General features: G+C 41.1%; 1 protein-coding gene across 7 annotated transcripts in view; it reads left to right on the forward strand.

The window, feature by feature from the left end:
* myo3a (myosin IIIA) overlaps positions 1–12,554 on the forward strand; it is a 39,121-nt gene extending 26,567 nt beyond the window's left edge. For 4 of the 7 annotated variants that reach the window (XM_069513011.1, XM_069513010.1, XM_069513013.1 and 1 more), the window contains 13 exons: positions 657–731; positions 1,023–1,103; positions 1,191–1,396; positions 1,539–1,650; positions 2,085–2,247; positions 2,333–2,419; positions 2,512–2,635; positions 2,718–4,002; positions 4,624–4,768; positions 7,386–7,477; positions 8,085–8,125; positions 11,308–11,610; positions 11,968–12,554. In XM_069513011.1, coding sequence (XP_069369112.1) covers positions 657–731; positions 1,023–1,103; positions 1,191–1,396; positions 1,539–1,650; positions 2,085–2,247; positions 2,333–2,419; positions 2,512–2,635; positions 2,718–4,002; positions 4,624–4,768; positions 7,386–7,477; positions 8,085–8,125; positions 11,308–11,610; positions 11,968–12,082 — 2,829 coding nt within the window. In that variant the 3' untranslated portion in view covers positions 12,083–12,554. The remainder of the gene's footprint in view (positions 1–656; positions 732–1,022; positions 1,104–1,190; positions 1,397–1,538; positions 1,651–2,084; positions 2,248–2,332; positions 2,420–2,511; positions 2,636–2,717; positions 4,003–4,623; positions 4,769–7,385; positions 7,478–8,084; positions 8,126–11,307; positions 11,611–11,967) is intronic. The other 3 variants (XM_069513015.1, XM_069513017.1, XM_069513016.1) reach the window with 1 other exon arrangement.
* Positions 12,555–13,329: the final 775 nt, after the last annotated feature.

The raw sequence follows: 13,329 nt of genomic DNA on the forward strand, positions 1-13,329 counted from the left end.
CCATCTACTAACCTTTGTGGAGGTAATAAGTTTTATGCACATTAGACCTCCTGACTTAAATAGTGTATTAAAGTTTTATTCAGTTAAGAAATGATTCAAACTTTAAATTTAGCATCGGAATCACTCAGTGATCAGTCTCTTAAAGTCGCCAATAGCCAAATAAAAACGCCTCCTGGCAAATTAATGGCACAACTTCAGTAAATTCGATAAATTAGTTCACAATGTGGAAGTGCACAACTGCAGTTCCTTGCTGTTAAGGCCTGAGGTAATTAGCTCACCTCAAAGCACACTGACAGTAGCTACATTCAAATGAACTGTGTTTGATGAGTTCCTGAATCCATTTCCATTTATCTGCGTATGAGACAAAGAGCTCATCCGAATGTTTCGCTCTGAGGAAGCTGCTCGAACAACGATGGTTTATTGTTAAGCTGGTTTCCCTTAGTGTATAGATTTAGAGCTTGTTACCAAGTAGATACTTTAAGCACTTCTGTCCGTAATTTATAATAATGATTGTGTTGATACAGCTCTCTCTGTGTTGTCTTCCTCAGATAAAATACTGTGAATATTTCTGACATTTAAACGAGTTGCAGACCATAAACTTCATTCGGTACTTTTTTTTTGTTTTTGTTTATCTATTTCATGCGCCTCTTTTGCAGCCTGCGCGGGAAATAAAGCTCACGCCTGAAAAACAATGCCTTCTCGATGTGCGTCTTGATGGCAGAGTACAAACGGTGATTGGTGATTTTTCAAAAAAAAAAAAAAACACCTATTCGCTTTGAAAATTCTAATTGAAATGTGTTTTTCTTCATTTTAATTTTGAGTATAAAGGTGGGCTGCAGCCACCACGGCTGCTAATGCTTTACATTAACCTTTGTTCAGTGTCTTTCTTTTGCCCTCTTATGCTCTAAAACCTTGGTAGCTTAAGTGCACCTTGTAAATAAAAGCATTAGTAGAAAGTAGAATGATCAGAGTACAGGATGATTTAATTTGCTTTGTGATATATTTAAGGTTTGTTCTTTCAGGCGGGCGAACAAGGAGACGTTCCGTACCACCCGAGAGAAACAACCAACATGAGAACGCAGACCGTGGCCTCCTACTTCAGAGTAAGATCCTGCTCTTTCTTTTTAATAGCACACATTTCACAGATGTATTGTTGATAACTTTCTTCCCTCTTCCCGTCCTCACTGCAGTACTCTCTGATGGACCTGCTGTCCAAGATGGTGGCGGGGCAGCCTCACTTCGTGCGCTGCATCAAGCCCAACAACGATCGCCACGCCAACAAGTTCGACCGAGAAAAGGTTCTGGTTCAGCTGCGTTACACCGGGGTCCTGGAGACCGCCAAGATCAGACGGCAGGGTTACTCCCACCGCATCCTGTTCGCCAACTTCATAAAGAGGTCAGCAGGTGGAATTCAGTGGTGGAAACAGCCGATTTAAGGGATTTTAAACAAGTTAAAAAACAAAAATCACACATATGAAGACAACTCTTCATGATTATAATGTGTGTATAATTGAACCTTGATTGCACCGATATTACAGATACTACATTTTGGCGTTTCATGCTCATGAGGAGCCAGCGGTGACTCCAGAAACCTGTGCAACAATACTGGAGAAGGCAAAGCTGGAGAACTGGGCAATGGGGAAGACCAAAGTAAGTACAGCAGTTATTTTAACTCAATTCGTTTGTTATTTGCTTATATGTGTTTGCTAATTTGGTTTGAGGGAATAAAACTGCATGTGTTCTTATTAACGTTATTAAATCCCCATCACAGCGTTTGACTGAACCACAGGATCCGGGTTCATGCTCCACAACACCTCACTAGAGTTTGACTCCAGAGGTTTAGGAGACTCACAAACAGTATTCAAGATTCTGTTCAGCTCCAGTGATACTGAATATGAGCTTGTCTTTAATCTACAATCCAGTTATGATGTGCAATTTATATTTACATTTGATTTTAGAAAATACAGAGGCTAGTATCTGAAAGTAAATAAATCAGTACAATCAGCAGTATTTTTTTTTTTTTCAACCTAAAGTATGACATGATGTGATAGGATGATCAATAAAGAGGTTGTGTCTCTTCTCAGGTTTTTCTTAAGTACTTCCACGTGGAACATCTGAATCTCATGGTGCAGCAGGGCACACAGCGACTCGTGCTGCTCCAGGCTTACATTCGAGGCTGGTTGGGAGCCAAGCGGTACCGGCGGATATTAAAAGAGCGAGAACAGAGCGCTCTGGTGCTGCAGTCAGGTCAGTAATCTGCACCGTCTCGTCAGTGTCCTGGATATGAATGAGCCTTTGGAGCAGTCGCACTAATTCATACTTTAATCTCCAGCTTACAGAGGTCAAAAAGTTCGTAAGAGGGTCGCCGATGACAAAAACAAAGCAAAGTTTGAGGCCTTCATCGTGCAGTTTCAGGCTGGTGAGTACAAACTGAGCTCAATTATTTATCCTACACTATCCAAGCTTGTTATGAATTATATTAGGTCATGTTTTTCTTTTCTCTGACTTCAGTTTGCAGAAGCTATCTTGCAAAAAAGAAATACAAGGAATTGCTGGATGAGAAGAACAAGGCTGCCACCAAGATCCAGGCTCGCTACAGAGGGCATAAAGAAAGGAAAAGCTTCAAAAGAAAACAGTGAGAGAAACGAAAAACTCAACGATCTAAAACTTAAAGATGTTGAATGTGTTTTTAAAAGATGTAACAATTTTCTTTCAAGGGAAGCCAAAGAGAAAGCGGAGAAGGAAAAGGTGGAACAGGCACCTGAATCAGAGGAAAGCACCAAAGACTCAAATACAGAAACTGAAGCAAACTACGAAGTGGAGGAAGCTAAAGCTGCCGTCGTTCTCCAGAGCAACTACAGAGGCTACAAAGAGAGGAAAAAGTTTAAGGAGAGGAAACAGACGATGGCCGGGTCCGAGCTAGAGTTACCGCCGAACACGGTGGCTACAAGCAAAGAAGGAGAGAGGGAGAAGATAAAAGATAAACATGAGGAGAATGACGAGGATGAGGAGAGTACGTATGAAGCAGAGGAAAACGATGACAGCGATCACACACAGGTGCCAGAAGACGAGGAACATACAGAGGTATTGGACGAGGCCGTGATCATGGACGCACTAGTGGCAGATGCTGGAGAAGGAGAGCAGGAAGAGGACAAGAACGGAGAGGAAAATGCTGCAGAGGACGAGGAAGTCGACGTAGAGGAGGAAACCAAGGCGGCGACTGTTCTCCAGAGCAATTTCAGAGGTCACAAAGAGAGGAGGAGGTTGCAAGAAGAAGGTAAAATCCCAGCTAAGAAACAGAAGAAAAGCCCAACTGGTGAAGGAGCGGCACAAACATTGATCAGCCCTGAAGCTGAGGAAGACGTGCAAACATCAGAGGACATCTTCAGCGATGAAGCAGAAGTGGAAGAAAAAAAAAACAAGGAACCAATAGAAACTCAAGATGTTTCTTTGGCATTAGACGACCCGGATGAAGCCAAAGCTGCCGTGGTGCTTCAGAGCAACTTCCGTGGCCACAAGGAGCGTAAACGACTCGAGGAGGAAGGAAAGATCCCAAAGAAAAGGATGAAAGAAGAGATCTCATCCGAACGTCCAAAAGAAGAAGAGGAAGAGTTGAAGCACACAGAGGAATCGGTGCCAGAATCCCAGCTGGACTCATCTGCTGAGAACCTGGATGAACTAAACGAGGAAAAGGCTGCGACTGTCCTGCAAAGTAACTTCAGAGGCCATCGAGACCGAAAGAAACTGAAAGCAGAGCAAGACGCACGGAGGAGAGCGGAGGAAGAAGAGGAGGAGGAGAACGAGGATGTGGTCCTGGACGTTACTGACATAGTGATCGAACGTAGAGAGGAGAGCGATGTCGAAAAAGAACGAATGGAGGAAGAACAGGCTGCGGTGAAGATCCAGAGCAACTTCAGAGGGTACAAGGACAGAAAGAACCTGAAGACCAACAAGCAAACAGCCCAGAGAGAAGCTGAGGAGCTGCAGAGCTTCTCAAAACAGGTGCAGTAATACCCTCAGACCGAAAACAAAGATGGACGATATGTCTCCACTTCCTCCCGATCCCAATAGCATCATATTGAAATCAAACCTACCTAACGTCTCTCTTGACTTTTATTCCATGTTCCATCTGCTAACATGGAGGAGACAGATTATGACCTGCCACTAGGGGGCAAACAAGATGATTTGGCTTCACTTTTGTGGAGCTGTCATGTCGTCCTTCTTAATATACCGTCAAACGACATATTGTTACTAAGGTAGTTGTTATCTCCTAATAACGAGATAATGAAGTCGTTATAGAGATAAAAGACTTTTGTTTTCCTGAGATAACGGGATAAATAAGTCGTTTTTACTCAAAATCTAACGTAGGATCGTCAGTCGTTGATTGACAAAATATTAGATCGTGATCTCAAATTAATTATCCCGTTGTCTCGGGAAACAAAGGTTTGTTACCTCGAGATAACAAGTTAATTATCTCGTCATCATGAGATAACTGAAATTAACTCGTTATCACGGTAAAACAGGGGAAACATAATGTGTGATTCTGCGTCCATATGTTCCCACGTCACCTCTCTAACTTCTAATCTTCTTGCGTTATTATTTCCGTTCCATCTCTTTCAACAGATCGCAAAAACGTCTCAGGACTTTGTGGCCCTGCAGCAGAAGTTGAACGAGATCATTCAGGCCCATCAATCAAACCCAGAGAACAACGGCATGTTTGTGAGAGGCAAAGCAATCAATGGCTTCGCTCCCCAGAATCACCAATCAAGTAAGATAAGCGAGATTGGCTCGGCAACAAAGATAGATTATAAACCAATGAATATCACGCATGGATGTCAGCGTGGATTAACCCGAGGGTAATGTGCAGGTTTGGCTCCGTTGTTGAAAAATTGAATCATCAGATAATTAAGAAAGATTGACCGCCTGTCTGAGGAGGATCGTTCTTTTAGTCTGTGGATCCTTCGGATACTTTCACCCACACGAGTCACACCGACAGTTTCCTGCAAAACTAGCAATCAAAGAAAGCTTTACATTTCATCTGCCTTTATTCAGTATTATATGGAAATTAAAGGTAAAGTTATAACAATCTTCTCACAGTAGAAGTAGAGGATGTAGTTATTCTCTCTCTCCCGTGCGTCTCGATTAGCTCAGGAAACCTGGGAAAGTCAAGTGCCAAAACCCGAAGGCCGACATACGCACCATCTGATGTGTCATCAAATGTAAAATCTGATTTGTGCTGCTGATAGGTGTAATTGCTTTGTGGAGGAGGGGAGCAGGGGGGGGAGACAGTAAATTGAAAGTTCAGCATCTCAGAGAAAACGAGGACGACTGCTGAAATGTCACCGTCGAGGTGTCTCGGGGAAACAGTGAAAAAATCTAATAACGTCATGACATCATGATGAATCCACAATTTGATTCTTAGTGGCTTTGAGTTTTATTACAGGAAGTTGTGTGTTCAAAGGACATTTTTATATAATAATTATTTTAAATGCATTTTTTTTTGTTACAGTCGCCTGAATTAAAAACAGATGATGCAACTTTTAACAGCAGCCACTGTTTCAAAAATGGGGATTTCTGTATTTTTTGCTTCCTTTTCCGTTTTGCTCGTCTTAAGATGACTTAACGGAGTTTGTGATATTTATCATCACATTTTTAAAAGTTGTCAACACTTTAAATATATATTATTTTTCATAATCCATAAACATGATGAACATGAGGAAAACAGAAGTTTAAGGTTGTGGGAAATAAAATGAGATCAAGATGAATATGTTGATGCAGAGCCAGGCTGTTATCTTAGCTTAGCATAAAGACTGGAAACAGATGGAAACAGCTAGCCTTGCTTAGTGAAAAATTAAGTATAGTTTAGTGTAAAGAGCTTTAAGCGTATAAACCACAAAAGGAGCATGTTTGACCCTTGACAGTCTTTTCCCGAGCGCAGCACGTGGCCTGAGGTGAAGCAGAATGAATTATCTGTGTTATTTCCGAGGGCCAATACATCCCTGTATAAAATGGTGCTTCTCAGCCCCACTAGGTCGTTTGTCCGTCGATAGTCCTGAGCTGTCCTCATGAATTTCACTGACGTAATAAACCCTCATCAGAATCATTTGTGGCACGGACGGCGAACGCAGAGGAACGCCACTCACAATGTTCTTCATGGCGAAGGTCATCGCATGTTAATCACGTTTTGTGAGCGAGCGCTCTCCAACAATTATGGCAGGAATTAACACGAGGGTGTGTGAAGGTGGATTTACTCGTTCGAGCAAACGCAGAACGACCTTTGAGTTGTTCGAGAAAACTTTTCACCTCCTTTACCTTCGGGACATGATGGATTGTTTTTCTACGCGTCTCCCTCGCGTGAACAGTGATTAATATCAAGCAACAAGCAAAGGTCATTGTAATATTCTTATAATCGCATCATCAAGAATGAGAGATATTGTGTGAGCGTGTGAGATCATGTGAGAGATTGAAATTCATGCACGGAAAGAAAAAAAAAAAAAAGCTGACACATCTCAATTTCCGTTCAATACCGCGCCGGAAACCAAACATGGATCATCACAAGGTTACAACACACGTTGTTCATGTCAGAGGTTGTTCCACATAATCTCTGTTGGAAAATTCAAAGCAGCCAAAGGCCTCAGGGTTAAACCGCAGCCTGTATTGGAGGGCGGCTCAATATGCACAACAAAGTCAAAGGGCAGCGTTGGTTCACACTCACTTTAGTAACCCAGTCGGCCGTGTGCATCGATTTGCGTGTGTGACGTGTGTATGAGCCACTCGAACCAACTGAGCCTGATGGTCAATGTTCACAACTCTTTTGTCCCTCCGTTCGTCAAAGCCCTGAACGCCACTCATACTGCACATTTTTGGAAACTTTCTCCATGTAGATGAACGTGTCATGGATTCATGTTAATGTCCTCAAAAGATAAGCGGTATAGATAATGAACAGATGGATGGACGGACGATGAAGTGTCTTCGTCATATGTCCACTTATTCACTAAGTGGAACATTGGTTTGTTTTTTTCCCCTTGAGGCTGAACGAGCCAAAAATGTTTCGCTGCTCCAAAATGTTAATCAGAGAAAAAAATCTGCCTTTGGGCACCTGCTGACCTGACGGATAAAAAGGTGCCAAACACGTATCACAACATCGTTAATCCAGGACGACCAGGGACCAGGTCCCGCTCTCCCCTCGTTCACCATCACCTCTACACTCCCAGCACTCTAAGATATGCACCGAGATGTAAAATGTTCATGTTGTGTGACAGACAAGAACAGTTGACACCATGAAGACACGAGGGAACGTGACTCCACACTGGACTGGACCAACTGTGCAACAGTTTACTGCATCTGATGGGGTTTTTTTTGTAAATGGTCTTTGTCCCTTTCAGCTCAGAAGATGTTGTTGCGGACCCCCCGCAGGACGCAGCAGCCGAAGACCCTGAACACGCCAGAGGACTCCACCTACTACAACCTGATTCATGTGAGTGAGACGCTGAACGATTTCACACAATCGTCCCAGCGAAGGCTCGTCACGTGACACAGTCACCGCTCCACCACCTGTTTTCAAAATGCTCTATTGAGTTTTTCCTTTTCTGTCGGACGATGTCTTTTACAAAATTTGGTTGAAAAAGGATCTGCAACAGTGACGTGTAATTTTCATGTAGAGTCCGTTTCTTTTTGTTCAGTGTCCCGACGTAAATATTTGTGTTATTCATAATTTCAGTGAAGAATAGCTCAGCACAAAGAGGATAAAATTATTTTCTATAGACATAATACATCTAATCAATAATTTCATCAAAGAATATAAGCGTCAGGCATTTAACACGTGGAAAAGAATCTTTAATAATAAAACATTTCTGTCTTTTAATGAAAAAAAATAAGTCATCAAAACATTTTTTAAGCCAGGACTTGATGGATCCATTGTAAATTAAATAAGTAGATCTAAAGTGCATTATTATTGATTGAGAGGTGAAGAACTCACAAAACAAAACGTTTAAAACAATGATTCCTCAAGTTTTAATATATATATATATATATATTAATGATCTATTGATTTTTGACAATCTGCCCTCTGCCTCTGCTTCCAGCGCTCCGTCAAGGATGACAGACGCAAGCCCAGGAAAGAAGAGTAAGTGTCCATGTTTCAACCTGACGTTAATGACTCATCACCAGAGTTTTTAAAGAGGCTGGTCCACAGCTACGACCGCAGCCCGGCGCCAACACAACAAGGACGATGTCTGATTCCGGACTTAATGACGTGCAGCTTTACACACGGAGTGAAATCAACCGGCCTCATCTTTCTCCTCAGATACATTCAGGGGAATATGCCCAATGAAATTTAGCACGGTGGTATTCCAGAGTATAGATGCAAACATTTAAAAAGGAGATGGTAGAAAGTGTGTGTGTGCATGTATGTGCCATACAGGCCACAAGGTGAGAATACCACCCCCAGCATGCTGATGATGGAGTGATAGGGCTGCCTGAACAAGCATTGTGCTTTATCACCGCTCTCTGAAGAGACGCACACATATATCTTCACACACACACACAGTCCAACAAAGCGCTGAACATCAAGGGTAATAATGTGTTAGCAGATAAATAAGGCCGGCGATGGACAGGAGCAGTTTACATGCATCATTAAGGACGAGAAGGTCAGCGGGAAAGATGGCATCTCTGGCTGAAGCTGACAGCAGAGGAGGACGGGAGATGGGAACACGTGGGTGGTGAGGAGTGAACACCAGAGAGTAGACAGAGGTAATGAGGTAACGGGAGTAAAGTCGTACAGAAGCAACATAGACGTCTCCATTTTAAAGCCAATATCGAAGATATCATCACTTTCATGTGGGTTTTTTCTTCTACTCGCTGTAACAATAGTGATTCAGCTCATGATGCTTTTTATATTTGCCATTTAAAGCACCGTGAGTAAAAGTCATTCTGATAACAAAAAATTCAACAGGGAGCAAAGTGTTTCGTGTTCCCTGGTTTGTTGGAAATAAGCGGAGGAAGGTAGTTAACAGGAGCAGTGAACCGAGGATGAACTGGCTCCGCAAACAGCCTGTTTTTCAGCTGCTGTGTCGGGGGCACGACTCGTCCCCTGGTGCCCGAACCGAAGCTAAATAGACAAGAAACGAGAAATGTGCGACTATAGATTCGAAAATGCTAATTTCTTGCTTTTTCACCATCTCTATTTTCAAAAATTGCAGCTTTAATGTCTAAAATGAAATTCATGGCTCCAATAAATTGTTAGGAGATTCGGTCCAGAGAAGAGAGTTGGACCATCCCTAACGTCATGTCATTAGCATGGCTCTAAACTGTCAGGGACCCTTTGTCCAGCTACACTTGATGATTCCGGTCACAGAGACATTTTTTTATGTCATCACATTCATCTACAGGACGACTGTGTTTCTAAGATCAGAAAAGTCGAGGCCTCAAACATCAGTGTGAGATCTTCAGCTTTTAAACGCGTCAGTGAAGCTGCAGCTCCGGACTCATTAAGAGACTGAGTTCCGACAGCGTATTATTATTATTATGTGTGAGACTCATTGACCTCCACATGGAAAATATTCTTTTCTCCCTCCTGTTCACATGGAGGTCAGAGCGAAGGCTCAGCCGCTGAGAGGTTCCATCGACCTCTCTGTCCTCCTCCAGAAAGTGTCTCAAACAAACATTTCATCAACTCATCTCAACATTAACATCATCCAGGGAAACTTTTAAAGCACATGAAACTTCAAACACAAGCTTGTGAATGAGAGGAAACACAAAAAACAGACAAACAACACTGAACCCAGAGCTGTGTTTTGTTCAGAGCTAAAAACCCAGCAGCCTTCAGGAGGTGAGTTACGGAGCAGACTGACCCTCTGGGTTTATATAGGCCACACCTACTGCAATCAACACAACTGGTCTCAGGTGTCTCCTCTGAACCTGCAAACTTTAAAGAAATTTAAATCAAACGATGATATTTGAATCTATTTTAAATTACTACAGTGTGAAAACTGAGAAGACAAAGTGAGACCAAGCTCCAGGAGGAGGAAAAGTTAGTTAAGATCAGGAAAAACTCCTTTTTATTGTTGCTTCAGTTCCTTTAATGTTGGATTAAATAAATTCTGTAATACTTTAAACATTGCATGATTCGATTCCTCAATGTTTTTAGTCTTTGCTGGAGAGATTTGGTGTAAATTAGATTAAAGCTGCATAAATATTGACTCAAATTAAAAAAAAACTATAATTCCCTCATTAAAGTAAAGCCATTATCTGCCATGTTAGGTCGCTATAAAGAAAAACCTCAGTAAAACACAGTGGCTCCAGGATGTTAATAAATCATACCGATAAATAAATAAATACTATTACTATAATTAAAATACTAAAAAGTATAATTTATATAGAAGAGAAATACTAAGGACCACGTCAGAAACTCATAACAGCTCCTCAAGAGGAAATATTAGAAAAGAAAGAACAAATTCTGAATAATAAAATATAAAGAAGAATACTTATGATAACGGTAAATGTATTATGATTAAAGAAACTGCAAATACTATCATGAACATTTAAAAAGACAAGTGCTACGGCACATAAACAGTTAAAAGTTATAATTGAAGTGAGTTAAAAACAAAGAGTTTATACAGAGTTTGAAACAGTTTAAGACAAAAACATTTTTTTTTATATTATGTAAAAATTCTACTTATTGAAAGACAACATGTAGGAAAATGAAAATGTGTTTCTCTGCTTGTGGTTTTTCTTGTTAATAACAAATAGTTTGATTAATTGATGAGTTCTTTTCTTTTCGTTTGTGTCAGCTGTGAACTCAGCTGTGTGACATCAGGGTTGATTCCAGTCTTAAAAAGCCGGTTTGCTTCTGCTCTGTAAAGACAGAGTTTCAGTCGCTGTAAACTAAACTTGTGGGTTTTTTCATGAAAGTACATCAGCATTGTCTCTTCAACTGTGTTTTGACTCCTCACACATGAGATCACTCCTCAAACAATACACAGAAAACTGAAACTCTGTATTTTTAACCTGTGACCTGAGAGTGATGTGTATTTAAGAAAGAATGTAGTTTAGTAACGTGCACCTCTGTTTTTAGAACAGATCATTAGTCATGAAGACGTTTGTGATGCATTTCATTCAACATTAAAAAATATTTATGTACAAACATTACAAATAGGACAGAAATCTAAATCAGGATCGAAGTAGCTTGAGGTTTATATTGGTGCTGGATATTCACAGACTGTGGTTAAACATTATTTAAAAATGGTTTTAAATTTACGATGTCACGTCTTCTTCCTAACATCCATACATCTCCTGTTTGTGCTTCAGTCCAGGGAAGCTTCTGGATGTAGACGATTGCTACTACCGAGGCCTGATCACCAGCAGGTCTGAACCCTCCATATCCACAGAGGACACGTCCCACAACAACAGCAGCAGCAGCAGCAGCAACATGGCCGAGAGGAGGCGCTCCTCAGTCAGGAGACGCTCCTCGGTCAGGAGACACTCCTCGGACAGGAGACGCTCCTCGGACAGGAGGCAGCCTGCAGAGCTGAGACCAGCTGCTGCCGGGAGACCGACCAGAGAGCGAGCCGTCACTGAACCAGAGCCTCCCAAACTTGCCAAAGACAACCGGTACAATCGAGAAGTGGTTTTATATTTGCCATATTGCTCCAGAAAAACATAATTCAATATTGGGTGCTTAATTTTTGTGAAACTAGATGTGAATGAAACAAAAGTGCCGTTATTCATTACTCATTTTCTGGAACACAGTTTTAGAAAAAAATCCAGAGTCCCAGTACATGACCGTGTGGCACACCAGATATATAAATCTCTTTTACACAGATCCTGAAGTTGTCATGATCGTTAAGTAATTTAATGTCACCACTCAACTCTACTAATCTCATCTTCTTTTTCTTTCAAATCTCTGGTTCTGTTTATCTCTCCGTCCTCTGGTTAATTTCCCTGTTCTCTGTTGCGATGTGTCGACAGGCGCTCCCTTCACAGGACGACCTCCACAGACAGTCGGGTCGAGGACAACCCGTACGACTTCAGACATCTGCTGAGGAAGACCTCTCAGAGACGAAGGCTCATCAAACGGTACTGAACGCAGGACGGAACTTTTTTTTTACCCGTTTGTCGTGAAGCATCAGACGCATCCATGGTACACAGTTTTAACAAAATATCCCGAGGATCTGATTCCTCACAGTCACTGCCTGTTCAATTCAGCACGACAGAGGTTTTCAAGGAAAATATATATAATAACATTTTACTGTTTAAACTTTCAGGGAATGATGCTTTTATTTGTGTCATTTGTAAACTTTTCTTTTATTAATTTTCTTTCTTTGCTTGTCAAAAACCGTGTGTGTTTATTTAAACATCAGATGTCATTTTATATAATGTCCATACTGTAGATCATGTAAATATGCAGAATCCTGCTCTTAACACTTTCACCGTTTTTTCATGAATGTATCTTTGGAAAATCGGCTTCGGTGTCGTCGTGCTGTAAGAAATGTGAATTCTTCTGTCGGCTGCAATCATCTGGTTTTTCCATTTAAAAATAAAATATTTTCAAATTCCTTGTCGTGTTTAATTGATCTCATATTTATCACCGTGTAAAGTGAGATTATTTTGAAGTGGTAATTTGCTGTGCATCCTCTTCATCTGTGTCGTGTTTACCAAACCAGTTGAGTAAAATCCTCTTTCATATTCACTTAACATTTTCCTTGAGATACAAACTTTGACCTTTACGTGACATTTGAAAAGAGAGAGGCTCCCTCAGGGGGTGTGAGTGAGTCCCAGACAAAACACTGACACAAAAACTACACACACAACCACAAACATCCTGGAACTCACACAAAGACCACTGATGATCCAGTTTTATTATGACCCTGAAAAGCTGAACAGATTGTTGTTTCCACGGATGATTCCTAAGAATAAAAAAATACACCTTCTTATGCACAAAACATTAAGTCTGCAATGCAAATATTAAAACACAGGGATAATTTGATGCTATAACCCCACTTTAAAGAATCATAGATGTACACACAGATTATCATGGCTTTGCCAGAGGGGTCACTTTATCGTAATCATTCTTTTTGGCATTAGATGGTTGTTGGTGATTGCCTCCATGAATCATAACAGATGTGACTCTGTGTAGTTCTGATGCCTGGAGGCTGCACTTGCTCTCATTCATGCAGAATAAAAAAAACAGTGCAGGAGGTGACAGTGGTGGATTGTAACGAGTAATCTGTGTAATTAGGTTGTGACACTATTTAAAGTATTGGTTTGTTTTTCTTTCTTTGTTTGCTTCACCTAAAATAAACCAGTATCCGTAATTATAATGAAATAATT

The sequence above is a fragment of the Paralichthys olivaceus genome, chromosome 17 (genome assembly GCF_024713975.1).
Source record: "Paralichthys olivaceus isolate ysfri-2021 chromosome 17, ASM2471397v2, whole genome shotgun sequence".
Lineage (NCBI taxonomy): Eukaryota > Metazoa > Chordata > Actinopteri > Pleuronectiformes > Paralichthyidae > Paralichthys > Paralichthys olivaceus.